The sequence below is a fragment of the Neolamprologus multifasciatus genome, chromosome 16 (genome assembly GCF_963576455.1).
Source record: "Neolamprologus multifasciatus chromosome 16, fNeoMul1.2, whole genome shotgun sequence".
NCBI classification, from domain to species: Eukaryota; Metazoa; Chordata; class Actinopteri; order Cichliformes; family Cichlidae; genus Neolamprologus; species Neolamprologus multifasciatus.
The window spans coordinates 21,616,265-21,640,615 of record NC_140454.1 but is presented as its reverse complement, the minus strand read 5'-3'; the positions used below and the strand labels follow the sequence as shown (position 1 = coordinate 21,640,615).

Below are 24,351 nucleotides of genomic sequence, written 5' to 3'. Positions count from 1 at the left end.
ATGGTGGTGTTACCGTTATGTAGTAACTGCTCTGTACACCATGGAGCGAGGTCAGCATATCCACGATATCTTCAGCTCTCTCGAGTTAACCAGAGTTTAAGCATCAAACTAATCTAACGGTCATCTAGGAATAATTCACGGGTCATATCAATATTATTTTACAATATGATTATTGCCAACTATTCCAGAGAGGTGAAAATCTACAGTATAAAGAACACAAAAATATAGCAGTTTAATGCAACACTGTAACAGAGATGAACCGTCAGTTTGTCGCAGATCAAAGTGGAATGAATGTGATTGGTCGAACAGGTGATCTGTGGTATCTGCATTTTCATTAGTGTAAGAGACTCAGCAGCAGATTAGAATAACATTTGTACATTTAATAAATCACCAAATTAATACACGCAAGAAACAATCAAACCTGTTTGCTGCTGTTTAAATGTTTGAGAGGAAGATTAGATATAAAACAGACGTCATAGACTCAGTCTACGTACACATTTGATATGAGGCCAGCATGTATAGTGGCTGTGTCCTGTTTTAAGATCATATATGTAAAATCTTTGTCTGACCTGCGTCGATCCAGCCGCTCAGATTCCGTGGTTACCATGGTTACTGCATAAGCAGCAGTAATTTAAACAGCTGGCACAGCGGAAAACAACCGGCCACATGAGTGTTTATGTTTTTCATTTCAAAAGAACTGTCTGAATGGTTAACTGAAGTTAGCGTGGATAAATTATAGTTAAGGAGTATCACAGATAACGCCCACGTGAGCTGTGTGACTGTCCACCACTACACCGAAATAAATCGGCTATTACTAAAATACACATGCTATATCATAAACTATGATATAAATGTGGAGATCCTATTAACATGTTTAGTTTTAAAGGACACCTTCCTGCCATTACTGTCATCCATGAGCAGTAGCCTATTAGTTTTCTTCTAACATCCAGATATCTGCACGATGTGTTTCATAGTTTCTAACAAGCCTTTGACAGGTAAACATAACATGCGCCCCCCCAAAAAATAACAACAATCACACAAATTATATGTTAGCCTCATTTAATTTTAGTTAAGTAAACTCAAAAAATTCTAACAGATAGCTGGTGCCTAGAATACAGTTGAATAACTATTAAAAAACAGATGATGTAATATTTCTGTCCAGGTTGCAGTTGTCATGATGAACATGCTGTTGCAAACGCTGCTCCTCTCGGTGGAAATGTGCCTTCTCTTTCCTCTTTGTATAAAAACATTTTAAAAGTCAGTTTAATCTCAAAATTCACTGTTAAATCCAAAACACACCAGATAAAGAAAAGCGAACGGTTCAGTCTAACACATGTGCCAGTAAACTAATAAACTTCAGTAAAACTATGCAGTTATGAAACGTAACTTTAACCTCAGCTAAACCGATTTGCTCAGTTGTAAATAAAACAGCGAAGTAAACGTGACCCGGCAGACAAAAGCTGAGTGAATTAAGTCCATTGTTTAACCACTGAGAGCTAAAACTCAGGGGAGGTTTCAAAGCTGTGTGCCAGTGATTGGACATCAGCTGCTGATAAAGTGGATTGAGCTGATCACTGGTGTTGTGAGGAAAATGTCAGCTCGTTCTTTATGTTACAGAAGCACAGAGACACAAGACCAGGCGGAAAGAGACTATCGTTCGGTGAAAATGAGAATCTGCGAATGCAACATATGTAAACATATTACATATTCCACTAATTAGGCGCTAATTATTTAATGGTGTATTTAATTAATTCATTATGTCAGTCCTGGCGTTCCATATGAAACAACCTGCTTGAGCAGACAAGGCTTGCAGAATCACTGACTGTTTTTAAATCACTGCTTAAAACTTATTTTGAAGACTTGTTTTCATGTGATTCCATCCTTTGGCATAATGTTGACATTATTTGTTTGGTACTTTTGCATAATTATTTACAACAGGTTAATCCTGTTTTGTTTGATCCCACTGTTAATTCCCTTTTGCTGTGTTATGCTTATTACACTGCTTTGAGAAGATGCAGTGTAGTCATGTAATTTTCTGGTAATGAGTAGCTTCTGATTTCTATCTCACCAGTAACGGTCATGTAAATGTTCTGCATGTGAGGTGTTTTGTGACCTAGAAATGTTGCTTGTCGTGTCCTCCAGGTGACTGATGAGAAGCTGAAGAAAATGTGGATTACAGTTGATGCTCAATCTCACCAGAAAGATGATGTGAAGAGAGAAACGGTTTACTGCCTGGACGATGACAATGAGACAGAGGTGCAAAAGGACGACATCATCCAAGGTACGGAGGACCATTTCAAACAGAGTTTAGTTTTGCGTTTTCCCACTACCGTATTTTCCGCACTATAAGGCGCACTTAAAATCCTTTAAATTTCTCATAAATCGACAGTGCACCTTATAATCTGGTGTGCATTATGTATGAATTCTGGTTGTGCTTACTGACAGTGTTGGGAAGGTTACTTTTAAAATGTATTCCACTACAGATTACAGAATACAGAATACATGCCCCAAAATGTATTTTGTAACGTATTCCGTTACATTACTCAATGACAGTAATGTATTCCGAATACTTTGGATTAATTATTATATTATCATGCTTTTTACAACTACATGAATGTACTATTTCTGTGTGAATTATTACTTTTACTGAAGGACATTAGGTAAGGCTGCACTTTTTGGAGCGATCTCGTATAGAAAACTATTCCGCGCGTATATAAAAAGGGTCCGTGGCTCCAAACCGTAGTAAAGGGACCTCTGGCTAATATGTCGGGCTCGTAGCCAAAAACTGGCTTTACTTTGTTGTCTGGGTCAACTTTGCTAGCGAGAGACAGAGAGAGGCGTTGAAAGGCTGCTCCAACAGAACTTATTGTTTCAGAGGAAAACACAAAAAAAGTGTACAGCCGAGTTTTAATAGCTTACTTACAACTGGGCTCGTCAGGCACTCTTTTTTTGGCTGCAGTGGTTATTATTATATTTGCATGCTTCCAGCTCCCGTTTCTGCTTGGTGAAAACTCGTACTTTTCCTTTCCCTCCCTCCCTCGCTCACACATAACGAGTATGGCAGTCCATTCTCCCTGCAGCATGGACTACACTGCCCATGAGGCTACATTCTTTAGGGCTATGCCTGTAACACTCTGCCAATTGCCTTCATATTAAATCATTTTTGTGAATAATTTTTAAAAATATTTTGTCACGTCATTATGCTCACCGCAAGTAGAGGTGATGTGGGCCGTGAGATTGAGACACAGGCATTAGAGCCTCTTGATGCGTGTTTTGTTTGGGGCGTGGAAACCAAAAATAGAGAGGGCATAGCCAAACACATGAAACAGGAAAATACTGCCGTGTAATCCCTTTATTTCAGCAAAGTAACTGTATTCTAAATACCAACTTTTTAAACGGTAACTGTAACGGAATACAGTTACTCATATTTTGTATTTTAAATACGTAACGGCGGTACATGTATTCCGTTACTCCCCAACACTGCTTACTGAGCTCAAACCAATTTTATGTGGTGCTCAAAAATCTGTCAAAAAATGTTGGTAAGCTACAAAGCTGCACGGCTTGATGGATTATTAGAGCATTACGGCTGCCGTAATCAGGAGTCTCGCGGAGGAATCTGGGTCCAAAACTCTGTCCGCTTCAGGTCGCAAAGCCAAATTAACACTGCGGCACACTGAGAGTTAAAAACTGTCCACCTCCTTCCAACTTTAATAAAATGATCAGTGTTGCTGCTTTACCAGGTGTAACTATAAAGTTTGACATCCAGACATCCATGAAAACAGAATTTATTAAATTTAACAGAGTTAGAAGTTAACAGGAAGTTAGCTCGCTAGTTTCCATCTAAATCAGTGGTTCTCAAACTTTTCACAATGAGTACCACCTCATAAAATATATGGCTCTTGACTGACGTTAAAGTACAGTAGTATAGGCCTATTTAACACCACATTCAGTTTACAGAGACAATATAATTTCTTATATGAATGTTATTTATTTTAACTGTCATAAACAGGATGTGACAAACTGTACTGCATTAAAACATTCACAGCAGGTGGGATATCCAATCTTTAAGTGATGGCCTGATGAAACCTGCCAAACTACTCTGCATTTATTAAGGCTTTTGTGTTTTTAGCATGTTTTAATGCTTTATATTTTGTTCTATTTAAACTAAACAAGCCCCTAAAAAAAGTCAGCGATCACTGTCGGCCTCTCTCGGTTTTTGTCATCGCTATTCATTTTAAAGCTCAGTTTTTAAAACCTTACGATGTAACTACAACCCAGCCCATGCAGCAGTATATTAATGACTGACCTTATATTGCATATTCCACTTGATGAGGGTTCCCAATGGTTAGGGACAAATGCAATCGCATGGCAGGATGCTGTAAACAGACCAAACTTCAGTCAGGAGAACAACTGAGATAATCCATCCACAATACGAGGTTAGTCATTAATATACTGCAACAACATGGGAGCAGCTGCAAGAGAATTCAGCATTAATGAATCAATGGTACAGAAGTGGAGGAAGCAAGAAGTTGAGTAAAGTTTGACTTATCTGACTGTTTTGTTTCGGTTAATGCGCCTTATAATCCGGTGCGCCTTATGGTCTGAAAAATACGGACCATATTTTGTTTTTATTTTATTTTGACTTTTTGTTGTTACACTCACCAACAAAAGCTGGTTGGACTCTGAGCTCAGGTGATCTTTTAAGTTCACTTTTTTCTGCTTCCCAGGTTTTCGTTATGGAAGTGACATTGTTCCCTTCTCCAAGGTCGATCAAGAACAGATGAAGTACAAGCACGATGGGAAGTGCTTCGCTGTGCTGGGATTCACCAAACAGAGCACGGTAGTTTACTTTTCTGTGAAGACACAGATCAATTTGGGGTTGCAACAGGAGGGGCATCCAGGGAAAAAATGCAAACATGCAGTGCTACCTGCTTTGGCAACCCCGAGTGAGTAAAACTGAAAGTAGCTTTATTGTCTAAGGCTGAGGCTGTTTTTGTTTCTGTTCTTTTAGATACAGCGTAATCAGTTTATGGGCTCTCAAATCATCAAAATCTTTGCTGCAAGGGATGATGAGGTAAGATTGGAGATAAATGCTACACGGCTGTTGAATACATGTTGATACTGACATGCATTGTCAACTTTGTGCTGCGTAAGCAGCATGCAGGAGTGGCTCTGTCGGCTCTTATCCGCGCGCTGAATGAACTCCAGATGGTGGCTATTGTACGTTACGCTTTTAACCGCATCAGCAACCCTCAGGTGGGCGCAGCGTTCCCATGTATCAAGCAGGACTCTGAGGTGAGGAGCACGCTTTTCTTTATGTATATAGTCACTACATCTGTGGCTGTTAGCACAGGGCTAACGATGCTTCTCTCACCCTTTGTAGTGCCTGATGTACATCCAGCTGCCGTTCATGGAAGACCTCAGACAGTTCACGTTTCCTTCTCTTGAAAACAAAAAGTTTACTCCATCAGGTACTGTTTCTCTATTTTAGGGGATAGGGCTGGGCCATATCATACCGTTCACGGTAATACCGGTATAATGTTGGGATGAAATATCGCAATAGAATATGGGTAAAACGCGCATGCGCAGTGCCTGTGTGTGTTTTCATATGCACATGGAGGAAAAAGCGTGCCGGCGACAGAGAATGAGAAGAGTGAAAGCAGATCGTTAAATGAAATGGATGAACCAGAATTGGTTTGTAAAAATGCTGCAACTTCAGTGGTGTGGAACTGGTTTAGCTTTCGTCCGTCAGATACACAACAAAGCACTATTTTTGGTAACGCATGCTAGCGGGCCGTCGTTATTACCGTATTTTTTGGAAAATACGGCACACTTAAAATCAATCCTTTGATTTTTCTGAAAATCGACACTGCCCCCTATAATCCTGTGTGCCTTATGTATGAATTCTGGTTGTGTTTACTGACCTCGAAACGATTTTATGTGGTACACAGCGCTTGAAAATCTGTCAGACGTTTTAGTACGACTTTGCTAAGCTACGAAGCCGCACCGCTTGATGGATTGTCGGAGCATTACGGCTATCGTAGGTAGGAGCCTGGCGGAGTGATGTGTACTGTGTTTCAACATAATATTACCATATTGTGTGTGTATAACCTCTTTTTAAGTTTTGTGGACATTATACATGGTTATGCTGAGGATATGTTGGCCAATTTCCACTGGAAATGCCTTTTGGTTAAACTTTCAGCAAGGAATTTGCATTTGCACTGTTAAATTTTTATCTAACTTTAATGCACATAAAACAGCTGTTTTCACTGATAAAGTTGTGGAGTTGTAAAGTATTTTGTGTAGTGTCAATTATATCGTCAGTTACATCGTTATCGCAAATTTTCAAATGTATATTGTGATAAATATTTTTGGTCATATCGCCATGCTCTATTAGGGGTCACTTTGCAGATTCTCCGCAGTTTTCATATAATAAAAACATTAATTTCTGTGCCATGTACGCATCTGTAATTTATGATTGCTGCTGCTTTTACTTAAAGATTATCTTCTGTATTCCTGGATGATTAATTGAATTTTTATTTCAGTTACAGTTTTAACGCTCATATGATTATGCAAATAAGGAAATGTAGATAAATCAGTTGCTTAATTATTTGGTATTTTGGTCATTTTTGTTTTGTCTTATGCTATAATTCAAGCGCAGTCCTTTTCTTTATAGTGGTATGCCACAATCTGGCCCTAAAAACCTAAACTCAACAAATGTGTAGTTCAGCTCAAACCATTATGAAGATAAGGGCCTTTTTTTGTTTCAGGGAGATCTGTAAAAGTCAAAACAAGCTCTGTAGATGGAGTCTGCAGTTGTGTGGGTCTCCATATGCTGCGTTTGCACCCACAGATTTTTTGCGATTGAGGTTTGGGGGGTCGACAAAGTTGCTTGTGAGAATGTCTTCACTGTCAAAAATATTTGCTAGTCTTAAGTTTCCCTACTGAACAACCATGTCCCCCCCCTCCCAATTATATTTAAAGGTCGAGTAAATCTTACTCTGCAAGTATATTTGAAGTTTTGCAAATTACTCTGCTTTAAATATTATGTCGGTAAAAATAGAAATGATGAACTTTTGTCTATTTTGAAAGCAAGATGTCGCTAATATCACTGAAAAACAGCCTCAGTGTGCAGGCCCAATGTTTCTGCAGAAGAGATAAAGTGTTCTTTCAGTTCAAGCCAACATTTTAGTGCATAAGCATAAATCACTGTACACAAACATCTGAAAAAAGTCAGAATTGCTGGTCTAATAACTGTGGCCCCACAGTTCTATGATATTGACTTCATTCGACTTGCACTGTATAGTGTAAATGAGATTAAGATGTAACCTTGAATGAGCCGTCATTGTCGTGTGATTGCTGTAGATGCTCAGCTGTCTGCTGCGGACTCTCTGATTGACTCCATGATGTTGGTAGAAGATGATGAGAACGGAGAACAAAGAGACTTGTTCAAGCCCCATCGCATTCCCAACCCTGCCTTCCAGAGGCACTTCCAGGTACTGCAGTCCAGATTGCAATAAAGACATTTAGTGTGGTCTCCTTTTACTTCTGAGTAGAGGCAGATTGCAACTTTTTTTGAAGAAGATGTGGAGTGTTATTTCAGCTTACACGAAAAAGCTTTCATCTGACTACAGCTCAACAAGCTAGTAATTGACTATTATTTAGCCAGAATTGCTTCCTGCTCAGTCTCTGTTTGGCTCACCTCTCCTACCATCATTTTAGTGTCTGCACCATCGGGCAGTAAGCCCCGGTACCCCTCTTCCTCCGATAGAGCCATGGCTGAAAGCTGCTCTTGATCGTCCTGAGGTTATTACAGAACGCTGCCAGGATCCACTTGACGTGCTGAAGAGGAAATTTACTCTCACTGAAGTGGAGAAGAAAAAGAAGCTTAAAACTAGTGCTCAGATTTTTGGCAAAGAGTAAGTTTAGCTTCTGTGACGTGGTGCGTCATGGACAATAATGCACATTGGAATGGATTATATGATGTATGCTGTTTTATTTCACGGTAGTCTGTTGCAAGATTAGTTTACTGGTTATAAAAATGTTAAAACAAAAAAAAAAAGCAGGATTAACTTTTAAGATTTTAACAAGCTGCCATTTTTCATTTGAAGGTCAGAGGAGTCCGAGGCAAAGAAAGTAAAAGAAGACGAAGCAGAGGAGGAGTATAACTTGGCCGACATTGCTGAAGGCTCTGTTACCTCGGTGAGAATCAGGGGGAGGGCTGGATGACTTAATAATCCTAGGAGATGGGCCCGCTGTGGTTGTGCTGCAGATAGCCTCCTCCCTATGAATAATTTTTCAATCTACATACAAAGGAACTAAAAGAGGAGACAAATAACAGAAATTAAGTCACACCTGTTCCACTTTGTCCACCATATGTCCCTCCCGCTGGTGCACTTCGCCCCTTTCATGCTTGCTTTTATGCAAGCTCAGTCCTTCCTGTTTGTCTGTCCTATCAGGTACTTAAATGGCTCTTCTTCCATCCTTCCAAAAACCATGCTGTCTTTTGAGATGTGGCAGTATTTTCTGTTGGTGGATGGGGCATTTTAATGATAAAGCTCACCGAACCATTATAGGGAGGAAAATTAGTTTAAGATAAAGCTGTCACATGAATATATTTCCAACACATTGTTCCAACAGATTGTGTAAAAGCTACAGGGCCTCTTTTATCCAGGATCCAGGACAGTTGATCTCTATTATAAGAGAGGCTGAAAATTTCTTCTACAGCATGGATGAATTAAATCTTTGGATCTTCTTGATCACATGATAACAGCATCAAGATAGTGGCTTAACAGTTAAACTTAAGTATTTCTGAACATATAAAATGCACAAAATGCTCAATTTTGCCCTCTCGTGGAGTGGTGAAGTATCCTGAAAACATCTGGAACCACATGGATGGATATGACAGAAGTTATTCAGATATTCTCGTTAACAAACAAGCAGCACGACATCACGCAGTGATGTCATGCTGCTTATCTGACTATTATCAGACTATTATCTGTTCTGGATAATCATCAATTTTTTAACTGACACATTTTAAAACTTCCATTTCATTCCCTAACCAGGTGGGAAGTGTTGACCCAGCTCGAGACTTCCGTGCTTTGATCAAACAGAAAATTCTTCCGTTCGGAGAAGGTGAGCTCCAGAATTTATTTTTTAATTTTTTAAAATTTTTTTATTTTTTCCTGCTGGTACTTTATACTGTAATCACTCATGTACAGTCCCTGTAATTATGTTTATCTCTTTGTTTGGTTGCGGTGACCCTCGTGTCCTTCCAGTGTGCCAGCAGCTGACTCACAGGATAGAGCAGTTGCTAAGCAACAGGAACACACAGTACTACATGAAAAGCATCACCTGTATCCAGGCTTTCAGAGAGCAATCTGTTAAGGTAAATAAACATTCACATTGATCTTCCTTTGGAGGAGCGAATGATGATGCGGTGTTTGCTGTTGGTTTGGCGTTTATTAGGATTATGAGCCTTAATAAGATTATGACTCTGTTTCTTTTCTTGAACACACAATTATTTGCTTATGTGTCTGTATGTAGATTAGAGTTTTTTCAAGACTGTTAAATGGAATTTAAATGTTTTATCTTTCGTACTCAGCTGGGAAATGCTGAACACTACAATAGCTACCTTCAGTCCCTGAAAGGAAGCATCCCAAACAGAGGACTAGAGGTGTTCTGGGAACTGCTTGTTCAAGGTATGATACGCCTTTTAACTTAGAGCTGTGGTGTTTCTCCCAACTTCGCAATATCTAACCAAGTCAAGAACACTCACAAGGAAGTAGGTCCAATCAAAAGATGCCTTCATGAATGGAAAAACGGAGGGTTTACAACTTGGTTTTGTCTTCTTATGCTCAAGAAGAGGATGGCCAAATTAGACTTTGACAGGAAGCACCTAACAGTGCATGCAGAGTTCTTTGGACAGATGAAAACATGATTAATTAGTACCACAACGAGGGACAGTTCATACCACATCATCTGTCAAACATAGTGGAGGCAGTTTTATGCCGGTGGTCACTTGTTGATTGATGATGCGATTGCTGATAGAAACAGAGTGATCAGTTCATTATCTCTGCTCAGATCCTGTCAAATGCTGAAAACTGATTGAAGAGCAAATTGCAAAAAAAGCAAACTGCAAAAGCAACCAAAGTTTCCCAAGGGAAAGAAAACGGGATAAGTCTACAGTGGCCACATTAGTCACCATGTCAGTCACTCATTAAAGCAGATTTTCATTATTAAATACAAAACTGAAACCAGACCAACAAAAAAGCAGCAACTGAAGGTTGTTGAGGTGAAGGTGTAGCAGATCATCTCAAGGGAGGAAATAACATTTAGTGATGTCCAAAGCTTCTAGACTTCAAGCTTCTATTGGCTGTAAAGGATTTTCATCCAAGTATTGAAAACAATCCTTATATTTACAATTATGTTAGTAAACCAGGTAGTTTTGATTTTTTGTGTTAGTTTTAGAACCGAGGGCCTGTATATTTAAATAATTGCAATTCCTAAACTGTTAATTCATAAAAACTATGAAAATATTCTGATGAAAATAGTGATTTTTTTCATTTTTTGCGGGGAGAAAAAAAAAGTTTTGCCTCAAATTCAGGCAGTTTGTATCTAACGTTGAGTTTGATCAACAGATGGTTTAACGCTGATCAGCAAGGATGAGGTGGAAGGAAGCTTGGTCTCCAAAGCCGAAGCTAATCAGGTGACTTTAATTTGAATTTGGTACACGTATGAATTTGAGATGATCTTGAGTCTCTTTCTTTGACTGAAACTGTTTTTTTTTTCTCAGTTTCTGGTTGCTGAGGAGAAGAAAGAGGAGGCAGCTCCTGCACCAGTTGAAGATACTGGAGATGTTGATGACTTGGTAAGCGCGCAGTTTTTATTTCTGACATTTCTTTATTTTTATTTAAATACGTGTTTATGTAACTGTTGTGACTCGAATGGTGTTAGAACCATTTCCTGTCTATCTACATGGGGCGTGTGTGATGTGTTGAGCTCTCACATATAAACTCTTAGAGGTTGCATGTTTTTTTTCCTCTCTGTGCAGCTGGATATGATGTAAAGGGAAAAAAAGATGGAAGAGGAGTGTTTGCGGTGGACTCCAGAGAAATTAAAAGAATGCACGCTCTCAGTCCAGCCAGACCAAACCAGTTCAGCCGTCCATTGTTCCTTCACTCCCACTTGGAGTCCTGCCATACTTAATGGATCAACTGTGGTTTACACATGCTGTCTAAAAGTACTTCACTTTAGAAATTACAAAAAATATTCCGCATACTTCAGGGAAAGGCTTTCTGTGTTTTGTTTGAGATTTTAAAAATTACTGCAGTTCTTGTGAGTCTTAAGGTGGTACTTATGTAGTAATTATGGCTACAGTATGCACTGAAAAATAAAGAAACCTTTATAGACTTTACAGAAGACAGAAATGCAGTGCCCAACAAACTGACAGTTTATTATGAAAAATCATTAACAGCCTTATGGTTGATTAAGAGCGCATGACTTGCATTATATTTTTGTGTATGAAAATACTGATTGATCTTCTGACAAGATGTAGCAAAGCACAATGCTGTGACATCATTTGCAAATTATACAGTGCATAGCAGACTAAACCAGTTTTGTGTTTAAAGCATAGACTGTATAAAAAAAGAGAACGTTGCCACCATAATGCCAACCTTTGGTTTGTGGATCACCATTTTGAATCCTTGACTTTAGCACTTTGGAGCCAGAAGTGACCATATTTGGAAAAAAGGGTGAAACATGAAACAAAACCCCTTTTTCTGAGGTGGGAATACCAATTTAATTAGGGCCATGAGTATGCTGACAATGGTTCAAAATGGAAAAAGTTTTGTCCCACTTACCCATATACACTATATTAAACCAAAGGTATTCACTCGTCTACCTTCACATGCATATGAACTTGAGTGACATCCCATTCTTAATGGTTTATTATTGTCAGCCTACCCTGGGCACCTGTAACAACTTCAACTCTTCTGGGAAGGTTTAGGAGTGTGTTTATGTGAAGTTTCGACCATTCTTCTAGAAGCACATTTGTGAGGTCAGGCACTGATATTGGACTAGAAGGTTTGGCCCATAGCTCACGAGTTTTTCCACACCAAACTCGCTTATCCATGTCTTTGTGGACCTTACTTTGTGCACTGCGAACAGGTCTTCCCTAAACTGTTTCTACAACATTGGGAGCATGAAATTGTCCAAAATATCTTGTTGTGTTTTGTGTTGAGGCATTAAAAGGGCAAGGGGCAAAGCCCCACTCCTGAAAAACAACCCTGACACTTTGTGTTGTGCTTGGAAACCCTCTTCATGAAGCTCTCTGTAGACTGTTATTGGGCTAATCTGAAGGCTACATGAAGTCTTTAGCAACTGACTCTACAGGAAGTTGGTGACCTCTGCATACTATGACCCTCAGCAGCTGTTAATCCTGCTCTGTGACTTTATGTAGCCTACCACTTCATGGCTGGGTTCCTGTCATCAATTTGCTATAATACGACAAATAGTTGACTATGAAATATTTAGTAGTGAGGAAATTTCATAACTGGATTTGTTGCACACTGAAATTCACTGATGTCCTGAGAGCTTTCTTTCATAAAAGTTTGCAGAAACAGTCTGCATATGGAGGTGCTTGATATTATACACCTGTGTCCATGGAAGTGATTGAAACACCTGAATGCAATGATTTGGATTTGTGAGTGAATAGTTTTGGTAATATAGTGTATATTAAAAAAGTCTAGTCTCACTTAAAGTGAGCTACACAAGGCAAAGTGTGATTTATGGTCCTGTAAATGTGTCCGTCTGTGTACACGTTTCTTGTTCACCCACCCCAGACACACTCCAGTGCAGTCCTCCCAACATTCTGACTGCATGTGTCTAGAAGCAGGTGATGCAAGCGTCTGCCGAATGTTGATTCATTGACAAGTGGGCCAGAATAGAGCAGGGACTGCTAGCGGAGTTCAGGAAAACCTTTTTTTTTTTTTTTTTAAATTAAAAGATGAAAAGAATACAACATGAAAAGCACAGACATTGGACACTTTTCATTGTTTTTAAACACTCATTTTCACTTCAGCTCTTTGTATGTTATAAAGTCGCTCTTCTCCACGGCTGCCTGATGTACCAACAGCAGCACAAGCTAGAGTGACCCACAGACTGCTGTACCACATATTTTGCACACTGCCTCCATCTGGCAACAGGCAGACAGGCCATCCTTGGATTGCTACTGGACAGTGAACGCACCACCATTGCGGGACCATAAATTCTGCTTGAGCTGCAGCTGCCAATGAATTACTTTAACCACTGACAGAACAAGGAAGCACCTAGAGACCCTCAGTTGTATGGCACATGGCTTCACTTTTCAAACACAGTGGGTGCCTGTGTTTGTCTTTTATATACTGCCTATGGGTTAAAGAAGAAATCTAGTTTATTTCAACCTTGTGTATTCCCCAATCAATTTGGCCATTGCAGCTCTACAAGCTGTTACATAAAAGCGACTTTATCGAGGAAACAAGCGCGAGCTCCTGAGGTTATCCAGACAATGTAGTCTTTTAACTTTTGCTTTTGATTCTGACCTAAGCTTAGAATTTAGCTGCCTGGAGTGGACCTGTTGCTAATTGCATCCAAAAATTAAAGTGTTGGGATGATTTTCTACAAACTGCTAAAACAAAAGCCTGTTAATGTTTTGTTTTTATTTAAATTTTAGTACACATGTGAGGTGTTAAACAAAGTGGAGGATGAAGTTGGCTCTTGCATGGTCTCAAGGATGGGGAATATCCTCAGAGATATCTGAGATATCCTCAGAGGGTAAAATCAAGGACTGCACTATGACCCTGTATAAAGCAGCAGAGAGCACAGTCTTGTTTCACTGTAGGATGCTTTCCTCAATCGAGCCATAACAGCCAAATTAATGTAAAATACTATCAGGTTGAAATAAATTTTAATTATCCTTGAAAATGCTGGATTAACAGCTGTAGCACCAGTATTGGCTCACAGGGGCATTCTCTCTCTAACACACCCACCGGATGAAACGATCAAACATACTGGACCTTAAAAAATCTGAGAATGTTTCTGCTTTGAAGATGGCGTGCTGGTCCCCCATAGCCAGCTTTGTCAGGACTTCTTGATCAACATCACTTCCTGTGGCAATCACCGTGGAGACCACCTCATGACGACGCATGGCACTGATCGCTTCGTCCAGATTGTCGCTGTTAGTGACACCATCTGTAATGAAAACGAATGAAATCTCTGCATTGGGCCTCGTTTGCCTGGCGCTTCCTCTAACCAGGATGTTGTTGATGGCATGTATGATGCCGGGCGCCACGCTTGAAGAAGAATCTAGATACTGTAAACCTGTTAAACTGTTAACAATCTGGGCAGGGTCATGTGCTAGAGGGAAAGCCACCCGATTCTCTGACTCCTTGCCAAACTCCATCAGTGCCAGACGGGCTCGCTTTCGATCGGTCCTGGTCCTGGCCAGTCCCAGCCTGTCTGCAACCTTCTGAACAAATTCACGAACAAGGAGGAAGTTTCTCTCCCCGAGACGCTCTGAGCCATCCAATAGAAATACCAAATCCACAGGCCGCTCAACACAAGGTGCTGAGTCAAGTTCTGAAATGAAACAAAAAAGAGCAATCACTTCCTGAAGTGCGTTTGATCATAAACCAATCATATAACTATGAATAAAACCCACCACTTGTACAGGGGAGATCAGGGCACTTAATGACTGGATCTGGTGAGAAATTAAACAATCATAGGTTAGACAAACACCACAAGGACTAGTACTGTCAGGCTGCTGAGATTATTGGTACAGGCTTACCTGGACAGAGGACAGTTTCCATCTTTTCTAAGAATTCATCAGCCACCAAATCGCTGTAGCGCCTCATCTCAGTAGCCCGATCCTTCTTGTTGCATGCGATTGACACCAGAGTCTCGCTGTCATGTCTGGTGTCAAACATGTCCCCTATCCCGATGGCATTCACCACCACAGCGGGGTCGTTGCAGAGGTATGTGAGCTGATTGTCGTCGTCTCGGGGGTCAAAGCGGCCGTCTGTGACCACGACGACAGACACTTTGGATCGGGCTCTCTTGCTGTCCCTGATGAGGTTATCATAGGCGTACTTCAGAGCAGAGGGGGTGAAGGTGCCCCCAGCAATCCACCTCAGATTTTTCACTGCAGTTTTGAATGCAGTCATGGAGTTTATGTTTGGGTCATCGAGACGAATGCTCTCAAAGGTCCCGTTGTGACTGTATTGTACAACTCCAACTCTTGTGCCTAGGAGATACACACATCTTTAATCAGTCTAAAAGTCAAACTTTTACATTTATTATTTCTGTAAATCTTTTTGGAAAAGCATCACAGATAAATCTGTTACCGGTTACTCTGTAACACCGATGCATTTACAGCAGCACGGCGGTTGCAGGCTTTACTCCAATCATAATTTATAATGTCAGCAAGTGACAAGTGGCTCTGTAGTCTTAACAAGTAAAACATCCCTGGATGAATCACAGTTGAAATATTCATTTTCTCTTGTTGGGTATTTAGCAACTTGCTCAAAAAACAACAACAAACTGTTGTTTTGGTGTTGTGTTCTCAGCATGAATATTAATCAACCATTTTTATGTAGCACGATTTGAAATACTTTAGTCTGTAGTTGTTTCTGCAGAGTCACAGTGTTACTGGAGATTGGTGTGTATTTTAATTTCTTTTGGGTAAATCTGTAGAACACTTGCTTGCTTGACGTTACCAGTTGTTGATGTAGGTTCGGGCGCCATAGATCCCAGCCTGTTGATGGTGTTGATAACAAAGTTCTTCTCCAGGGTAAAGTTTGTCAGCCCGACACTCTCTGAGCTATCAATTACAAACACGATGTCCATAGCTCCACAGTGCTTCTCGCAGTCTGAGAGACAAACAACAAGAAGACCATCAGCGCGTTTAAACACCACATTTATGAAGCTTATGAGTGCTTATACTTTCTTACCGCAGCAACCACACGTCTCTCTGATGTAGCTCATGACATCACATTCCTGCAGTGGCATGTGCGCAAATTAAAGCAATACACTGAAGTGAGTAAAGGAATTCTTGCATTAAAATACATCAGTCTTTTTTAAATTTTACTCACAGTGAGCCCAGAATCGCCTGCTGTTCCTGGATCCCCCTGCACGCACACACACACACGCACACACACCACAGAGAGAACAATGCACCTGGATCTCAAACTTGCATGCATGGTCAGCTCATTATCTGTGTGGCTGTAGCTTACATCAGGTCCACGTTCTCCTCTAGGCCCTCTTTCTCCTGGCGGCCCCGACTGGCCTGGTTCACCCTAGATACAAAAATGTTTACAGTCAATGAAACCTAAATGACTCACAAAACAGGTAAAGCTGTGCAAAAAACACTGATGTTGTTAAGGCTTGCTGACAATTTAAATATATACGACACCAAAGAACAATCACAGTACACCCATGCAGCTGGTGTCATGTGATCCTGTGGGACTGCTGTGGTCTGATCATTTGTAATGTGTTCGAATAGGAAACAGCACCTGGTAAAATATCCAGCAGCATAAATAGCATTGTTCTTTGGCCTAATTCATACATATTTTTTATTTACCTTGCCATATTTTACAACTGTCACTGTGAGGTAAAGACAAAGTGATGTGCTCACACTCCAGAGACTAAATTCAACCTCATTTATTTGTTTTTTAACACTTAACCTCAAATGACTTGCAACCGTGCACTGCAGATATTTTCAGTTTCGTCAGCTATGCTTTTGCCTCCATTACAACACAACAGAGGTGGATAATGCTTAATTTAAGGTGGAAAAAAATCCCCAGCAACATCTATTTCCAGAAACACCGAGCTTTCTATTCTGAGTGGTTAAGGTAGAATAATAACGCTCCATGCAAACAGAATTCAGAATAAACTATTGGTTTCGGGAAGGTGGAATGAACCTTTTCATTAAAAAAAAAATAAAAAGAAGGAAAAAATTACCAAATAAATGTTTTCACCTGATTACTTTCTGCCCGTGTTATTTCTGTGCATCGTTTTAATATAATGTAATTTGCGAAAACATACTCATGGTAATTGGGTCATTTTGTGTGATTGTAGAGAGCAAAAACAGCTTGAGCTGATTTGGTTTTGTTGAAAATCAGGTCAAGGTCACACTAAATGTGAAAATCTATAAACCTTGCCCTTCTGGGGTTGTTTGACACTCTAAGTGCTCTTGTCTCTTTTAGTTTTAATAAGGAATTGCTCTATATTGGCTTTCTGTTTATCATATTCCCAGATTCTTTTCATTTTCTTTGTTTTTGTATCTTCAGTACCTCATTCACTTATTGGTGAGCAGAGATGGGCAGTAATCAGATTACTTTTTTCAAGTAACGAGTAAAGTAAGGGATTACTATTGCAAAAACGGTAATTAGATTACCGTTACTTTCCCGTAGGAATGCTGCGTTACTGCGTTACTAAAACCGTGATTTTTTTGTGAGAATGTCTCATGACAATGAGGTAAGCGAGTGCAACGTTTGTGACAACAGCTGTGTGCAGATCAACAATGGACAATATATCGAGTGCGGGAGAGAGTATGAGCATGCAGCGTTTAAAGCATGGAAGTACTGACCTTACTTTGAGTTTGATTCCATAAAAAGTGACAAAAACATTAGTGTCCATTGTGCGTGGGAAGAAAACTTCTTTTTACAGCAAAAAAAGCCCCCTAAACAAGCACCGAGTGCGCTATGACGTAATGGGAAATTTACAGAGAAACTCGTGGATTCTTCCACTGACCGCTGCAGCACACCTGCACCAGGGAAAACCTCCACCTACCCCACTCCTGCTTTACAGGTGAAAATAGAGCAACAGGACCGCTAGTCTTTGATTTTATTTATTTTCTGCTGTGTTTTACTTGCATCTATTTGAAAGAGTGAATGTAAACACAAAAATTATTTTATTTTATGTGCTGGAATGTGCAGAAAACAGGTTTAAATGTTAAACTAATTTCTTCAAGTCAGAGAATGGTGGATATAATTTAATTTTTGCTTGATGCATAAAGTTAAAAGATTAAAACTAATAAAACAAGTTTTAAAAAAAGAGACGTTTCCATTTGATTACATTTTGTATGATGGATTATGCAGAAAAAGTAGAATTGGGCTGAAAGATCTATGGCTTTATCACCTATTCAGGTTGTAAATCGTGTTTTTAAAAATAACTAAGCAAGTAATTAATTACTTTTGAAAATAAGTAATCAGTAAAGTAACGGGATTACTTTTTGGGGGAAGTAATCAGAAATTAGTTACTAATTACTTTTTTCAAGTAACCTGACCAACACTGTTGGTGAGTTTAAATTTATTAGTTCCCTTTGTGATCCTCCTCTATTCCCCGAGTCTTTCCTCTGTGGTTGTTTCCAGCTCGTGTTGCATGTGAGTCTGCATGTTAAGCTGCTTCCTGTCTTAATTTGGTTGTCTTGTGTGTTTTGTGCTCTGTATCTAGTTTAAATTCCCTGCCTCGTTATCCCTGATTTGTTCCGACTGTGTCTTCCAACTGTTTTCTAAGTCTACTCTTGCCCCTTTGTCGTGCTGTCACACAGTGCTGTGTGCTTCGCTGCTCTGTGTTGGATTCTGTAATTTCTAGTATTTCTAGTTTTAAAGAATTAAGCGATACACTAACTTCAACTACTGCGCTAAGCAGATTACAGATCTCTGTATTCTGATGATTAAACATATATCAAAAAAATAAGACAGATGTTTAAGATCATGACCTATTCAGCAATTGTGTGCATGACACTGTTAAAATTAAACCCCGGACCGTACTGACTCTTCTCCCTTATGTACACTGGACCTTTAATCAGAATGGGAAAAACTGAGGCCACTGTCCCAGGAAAACCCACAGGCCTGCTTGTGAAGAGTTTTCTTTGAAACTGCTCTCTGCTACAATAAGTGGTCACATTGAGGTCCATGATTTGTGCTGGGTGGCTGGGACATTTAACATCTTAATTTTGGACTCACTTTACTCTAGCGTAGGTGTGGTGGCAGAAGTCTCCTATAGATATGTGAAACCTGTCCAGATGTCAAAACCATCTGCAGGTTCACATTCTCCAAGAGGTGAGAAGACATTTTTTGGGATGTGTGTGGACCAACTTTCAGGTATTTTTTTGCAGCAGAACAGCATGGACAACAGGAAATTTAAAGTTTCCACATGAATTTAATCAAGGATCTCGTTGGTTTGTTTGCTGACTTAAAGCCTCTGTGGACAACAGTGTAGGCCAAGTCTCTCTGTCCTGTCCTGTTTATGAGTGCAAACATCTATAAAAGTAAAACTGTACATCATCAGTGGTTTAACAATCGCATCTTACAGGCGCTCCTGGTTGCCCTTTATTTCCAGATTCTCCTTTGGCGCCACAGTCACCTCTGCTCCCTCTGGGTCCTCTCCTACCTGGTGCACCCCTGTCTCCCTGTAAATATCAGAGTTACTTTAGCCTCAAGAAGAAACATCTTGAGACATGCAGGTCATTTTATGAGGTAAAAAGAAAGTTGTTACAGGCGGTCCCCTTGATCCAGGATAGCTGAAACCTTGCCTTCCTCTGTCACCCTTTAGAAGAAAAACAACGTGGATGAGAGTAAATTATTTACTGATAATCATGAACAGAAATGCTCAGACTTTCTTTTTACCTGTGGTCCAAGTGGCCCAGTGTCTCCCCTTGGTCCTGAATCTCCAGGATCTCCCGTTGTGCCCTGCAGCCACAGAAGATAACATTCAAATAAAAAAAAAGAATCTACTTGAAAAAGGACAAAATGATGACGATGATGATAAAGTTATAAAGCAACAAACATTTCGTCCAGGGGCGCCTAGTTCTCCTGGCTGACCCCTCGGTCCCGGTAGTCCCAGTTCCCCCTGTCAGAGAGAGAAAATAACAGACAACCCTTTTTACTGGACTCGACCTTGACTCCAGCCCACACACGCACATGCAGGATGAGTTTCACTGATGTGGATTTGGCAGTTTCAAGCTAATCATTTCAAATTACTTTATAGTTTCTGATATTTTCATCTGGAAAATAAGTGTTTTTATGATGAAGGCATGGCTCCAGTGTTGAATGTCTAATGAAGGCATGCCAGGTTCTTGGGAAGCCTCTGAGTCATTGCTCATCAAAAATCCACCCACAGCGTGATCTCCTCACCTTAGCGCCCTTGAGTCCATTTTCCCCAGGCCGACCTCTGCTTCCCTCCGGGCCTCGTTCTCCCTCACAAAATAAATGAATGTGTCAGAATTCATACCAAACCATTAATTACTTCCCAATATATACAAGACACAACAGTAACAGGGAGGTAATAATTCTGCCTCAGGGAAGTGTCTGCGGAATTTTTCTGAGATGACCCACTGAAAGACAGAACTGTGTTATACTAGTTGGAATTTCACTATTTCAGTTCCTCAGAATTAAAAACCACAAGCACACTTCGGACTTTTTTCCTCAAAGTTCTTTCTTAATTCATCTTTCTTAAAAGGTCACAGGAAGCCAGTGTTTCACAGTATTTCAAACCAGCAGCAAAAATGGTGCAATTTTGCTTAAAATAAGCGGAAAATGAAATGCCATTCATACAATAAGACAATTCATTTAAAAAAAAACAATGACAAAAGCTTACCTTTTTCCCTTTTGGCCCAGAGTTTCCTTGTGATCCCTTTATTCCCGGGTTTCCTCTCCTCCCCTATGAATATTTATTTAGTAAATTTCTTTTAACTATTTTCCAAATGGGGATTTTTTTTCAAGTAAAAACATGAGTCAAATACCTCTTCGCCTTTTGCCCCAGGTGAACCCTTTCTTCCCTGCAAGTGTTAACAGTTTAATTTGAGAGTTGGTTTTGTAACATCAGTTTAGTGCTCATGTAAAAAAAATCATAAAATAAAATAAATTCAGGGCTGTACCGGACTCCCTCTTTGTCCAGGCTGTCCTGGATTTCCTTGGTTTCCTCTTTCACCCTAAAAAGACATTCAGTTTTAAAGTAAAGAAAAATCTTTGTTGTGCGCTCAGTATTTTTTCCACTTGTTTTTTAATTTGAAGGTTACCTTCAGACCTGGATTACCCTTAGGGCCTGGGAGGCCTGGCTTTCCAGGAAGGCCTGTGTCACCCTAAACAAATGCAAAAACAATCAAAAAGAAAAGCCACAAAAAATACATAACTGGACATAATGTAACATTATTAACCGAGCTTCAGTGAACTCTAAAAAATGGTAAATGGGCTGTATTTGTATAGCGCTTTACTAGTCCCTAAGGAAGTGTCTTGCCCAAGGACACTACAACCAAGACTGTTGGAGCCGGGGCTCGAACTGGCAACCTTCCGTTTACAAGACGAACTACCAACTCTTGAGCCACGATTGCCCCATCAAGTAAGTTTATAAGAATGGGCATGTCTGATTGTCTAGTCATTGACTCTGTAGTCGAGTGAGCATGGGCAAAGATACAGTTCCAATCAAAAATCTAAGACTTTAAAAATGCCAAAATATCATATTTTGCATGGTTGGATCTTAACAAGGTTTCAAGTGGAGTTTCAACATGTAACAAAAAGAAATGGGAGCGAGACAGAACATTTTACAGCTGATCAAAAATGTATAACTACATGCCATTCAAAGGCCAAATCTGTGCAAAAATGTGGATTCATTGTCATTTTCTGTCAGGTAGTCACATTGTCATGACGTTCTGATGGCAAAGGCAAAAAAAAAGTTCCCTTTTTGAATGTGGTCGGGATGTTGAACTCCCAGGGGTGCACATAAGTGGTCCGCAGGTGCGCATGCGCGGTCAAAATAAAAGACACACACCAGATAAGAAGTTGCAACGCGCGTTTGCGTATATAAGATTTTCTGGAGGAGGACAGACATTTGTTTAGAACTCTTAAAGATGTCAAAGAGGCAAGCTCCTTTAAGCAATTACTTTGGTGTTCCTCCACCTCCAAAGAAATGTCAGAAGAAGTCAGAACCGCAAAAGAAGCGCGTATTCTTGGAAAAGTGGTTGCAGGAGGTGAGCTGGCTTCAAACAAATGCCAGCTCACTTATGTGCACCCCTGGAACTGCATAAGCAGGGTCTCTCGCAGCACGCCATCGCTGCTGAGGTGGGGCGCAGTAAGACAGTCATTTGGAATTTCTTAAATGACTCCTAGCATTATGGAACAAAAAAGTCAAAAACTGGAAGACCCAAAGAAATTTCACCAGCACTGAGCTGGAGGATCCAATTGCCTGCCTGTAAAGACACTGGACAGTCCTTGAACCAAATTAAGGCCGTTACTGGTCCTGACTGGAGCCCCATAAACATCAGAATGTAACCTTGATGGTTCTGATGGTTTCCAAACTTGCTGGCATGACAAGCAGATCCAACCTGAGATGTTTTCTACGCGCCACAGTGGAGGGGGCGCATTAATGGTCTGGGGTGCTTTTTCCTTCAGTGGAACAATGGAGCTTCAGGAGGTGCGGGGTGTCAAACAGTTGCTGGCTATGTCCAGATGTTGCAGAGACCAACATTGTCTGTGTGGTAACAGCTGGGTTTTCCAACAGGACAACGTTAGGGTACACAGTGCCTGCAAGTTACAGTGTTTTTTTTGTTTTGTTTTTGTTTTTGAGGTGTGGTCCTAAACTGATCAGGCAGTTTAAGCATTGTTTTCAATAAATTGTATGCTCAATTTTTTTTTTTTTTTGGCTCATCCCCATTTCTTTTTGTTGCATGCTGAAGCTCTACTTGGAACCTTGTTAAGATCCAACCATGCAAAATATGATTTCTTTCTTTTTTGGGCCATTTTTCAAGTGATCTTAAACTTTTGATCGAGACTGAATGTCTGCACACAGCCCAAATATTTAGTCTGAGCTGTGCTTTGGCTACATTCATGACGCATAATTCAGGAAATCATCAGTACCAACGGTTACATCTGCATGAGCTGTACAAGTTGAATGTACTGACAGAATAAACACAAATATGTCAAGAAAAAAAATGTCGAAAAAATGTCTGCCGAGCTGCTGCAGCCGTCAGCTATGTCAGATGATTTAATTATGAAAAAAGAGCATTTCCTCTTTGTATTTATGTGCTGTCATTTCACTGCATAACATATGTTATGTTTGCATGGCTGGAAAAGGGAGGGGGTTCCTGTTTATGAATACAGCACGATGAAGGTGCTAACATGTCAGCATACTGTTTGGTGGCACATGTTAGGCCACATGTTAACTGCTATTCAGACTAAGGTTCAGCTTCTCTGTGATATGCATGTCCAGATTAGGAGTTCTGGAATTTGTGACATTTGTTTTAATATTCATGCCGATGCCCAATTTAGAATCACCCATTAACCAAACACGCATGTCTCTGGACCGTTCTTGCTGTGAGGTGAAAGCGCTAACCACTAGACCACGTGCCACGCGATACAGACAAGTATTTTTAAGATCAATTTAAAAAAAGACAAAAACCTAATTATAGCTTTTTAAAAAAATCCTTTAAGAAGACAAACTGAAAGATTTAGATTTTTGCTTCCATTGTGACAGGCATATTTTAAAATGCACCCATAAATCAATGCACATCTTAGTCTCACAGAAGTGCCTTAACTGATGAGAGCTGTTAAACTAATTCACTGGCTGAAGCTGCTCTCACGTTCCCTCATTCGTCTTGAACACGACAGTGTTTTTTGGTGGAGGGCTTTTCTGTTTATACTTCAATCAACGGTCAGACACACATCAGCCTAATCTATCATTTTTGAGGCAAACGTGTTGCCACAGAAAGGCGTATATACATAATATCATAATCTAAAGCTCTTATTAGCACAACAGCAAGAGGCTGCCCTACCAAGCAAATTCAACATACCCTGGATATCTTTCAGTCATTAATCTGGCTAAGCAGTCACACAAAGTCCTTATCAACAGGATAAGTTCAGTCAGGTTTTTCCAATTTAGCTGTGGGCATGTTCCCATGAGGAGTACTTTTTCAAAGGAAGACAAAATCTAATAATAAAAAGATATGAAAAGGTTAAACACGCAAAACAGGCAAAAAGAAATGCAGCTGCTGCTGGGCAAAATTTTGCAGTATGAGCGTAACAGGAAACAGGGGCGCATCTACAGAGCAGCAGTGTGTGTGTGTGTGTGTGTGTGTATGGGGGGAAACTAATTTAATATGACATGATAAAGGAGACTCTCTCTTTCCTTCACCTCACAAAACTTTTGTCAACCTCAAGGTAAAGCAGTTATTAAAATGAGTTTGGGGGTTATATTATCTATCTGACTACAGTCCAGACCTGCAGAAGCTAAAGGAGATGGGTGGTGATTTAGAGATCTCCAAACAGCTGGTCTTTAAATATTTTTCTCTGACCTTTCTTGGTGCTTGTACCTTTTGGC

At 40.1% G+C, this 24,351-nt stretch overlaps 2 protein-coding genes across 5 annotated transcripts in view; one reads left to right on the top strand and one right to left on the bottom strand.

The window, feature by feature from the left end:
* The window catches only part of LOC146500803 (DNA repair protein Ku80-like), a 17,163-nt gene extending 4,169 nt beyond the window's left edge, over positions 1-12,994 (top strand). The window contains exons 8-21 of the mRNA XM_085136473.1: positions 2,143-2,281; positions 4,728-4,840; positions 5,012-5,074; positions 5,158-5,295; positions 5,384-5,471; positions 7,366-7,496; positions 7,723-7,919; positions 8,112-8,202; positions 9,066-9,135; positions 9,279-9,388; positions 9,605-9,701; positions 10,641-10,708; positions 10,796-10,870; positions 11,054-12,994. Coding sequence (XP_084992599.1) covers positions 2,143-2,281; positions 4,728-4,840; positions 5,012-5,074; positions 5,158-5,295; positions 5,384-5,471; positions 7,366-7,496; positions 7,723-7,919; positions 8,112-8,202; positions 9,066-9,135; positions 9,279-9,388; positions 9,605-9,701; positions 10,641-10,708; positions 10,796-10,870; positions 11,054-11,068 — 1,395 coding nt within the window. The 3' untranslated portion in view covers positions 11,069-12,994. The remainder of the gene's footprint in view (positions 1-2,142; positions 2,282-4,727; positions 4,841-5,011; positions 5,075-5,157; positions 5,296-5,383; positions 5,472-7,365; positions 7,497-7,722; positions 7,920-8,111; positions 8,203-9,065; positions 9,136-9,278; positions 9,389-9,604; positions 9,702-10,640; positions 10,709-10,795; positions 10,871-11,053) is intronic.
* Positions 11,430-24,351, bottom strand: part of LOC146500802 (collagen alpha-2(VI) chain-like) — an 18,734-nt gene continuing 5,812 nt past the window's right edge. For all 4 annotated transcript variants that reach the window (XM_085136458.1, XM_085136461.1, XM_085136460.1 and 1 more), the window contains 16 exons: positions 21,059-21,121; positions 20,918-20,971; positions 20,783-20,818; positions 20,638-20,700; positions 20,175-20,237; positions 19,828-19,890; positions 19,668-19,730; positions 19,537-19,587; positions 19,352-19,450; positions 16,269-16,331; positions 16,128-16,163; positions 15,987-16,032; positions 15,753-15,905; positions 14,825-15,280; positions 14,699-14,737; positions 11,430-14,616 (listed from right to left, as the gene is read on the bottom strand). In XM_085136458.1, coding sequence (XP_084992584.1) covers positions 14,015-14,616; positions 14,699-14,737; positions 14,825-15,280; positions 15,753-15,905; positions 15,987-16,032; positions 16,128-16,163; positions 16,269-16,331; positions 19,352-19,450; positions 19,537-19,587; positions 19,668-19,730; positions 19,828-19,890; positions 20,175-20,237; positions 20,638-20,700; positions 20,783-20,818; positions 20,918-20,971; positions 21,059-21,121 — 1,950 coding nt within the window. In that variant the 3' untranslated portion in view covers positions 11,430-14,014. The remainder of the gene's footprint in view (positions 14,617-14,698; positions 14,738-14,824; positions 15,281-15,752; positions 15,906-15,986; positions 16,033-16,127; positions 16,164-16,268; positions 16,332-19,351; positions 19,451-19,536; positions 19,588-19,667; positions 19,731-19,827; positions 19,891-20,174; positions 20,238-20,637; positions 20,701-20,782; positions 20,819-20,917; positions 20,972-21,058; positions 21,122-24,351) is intronic.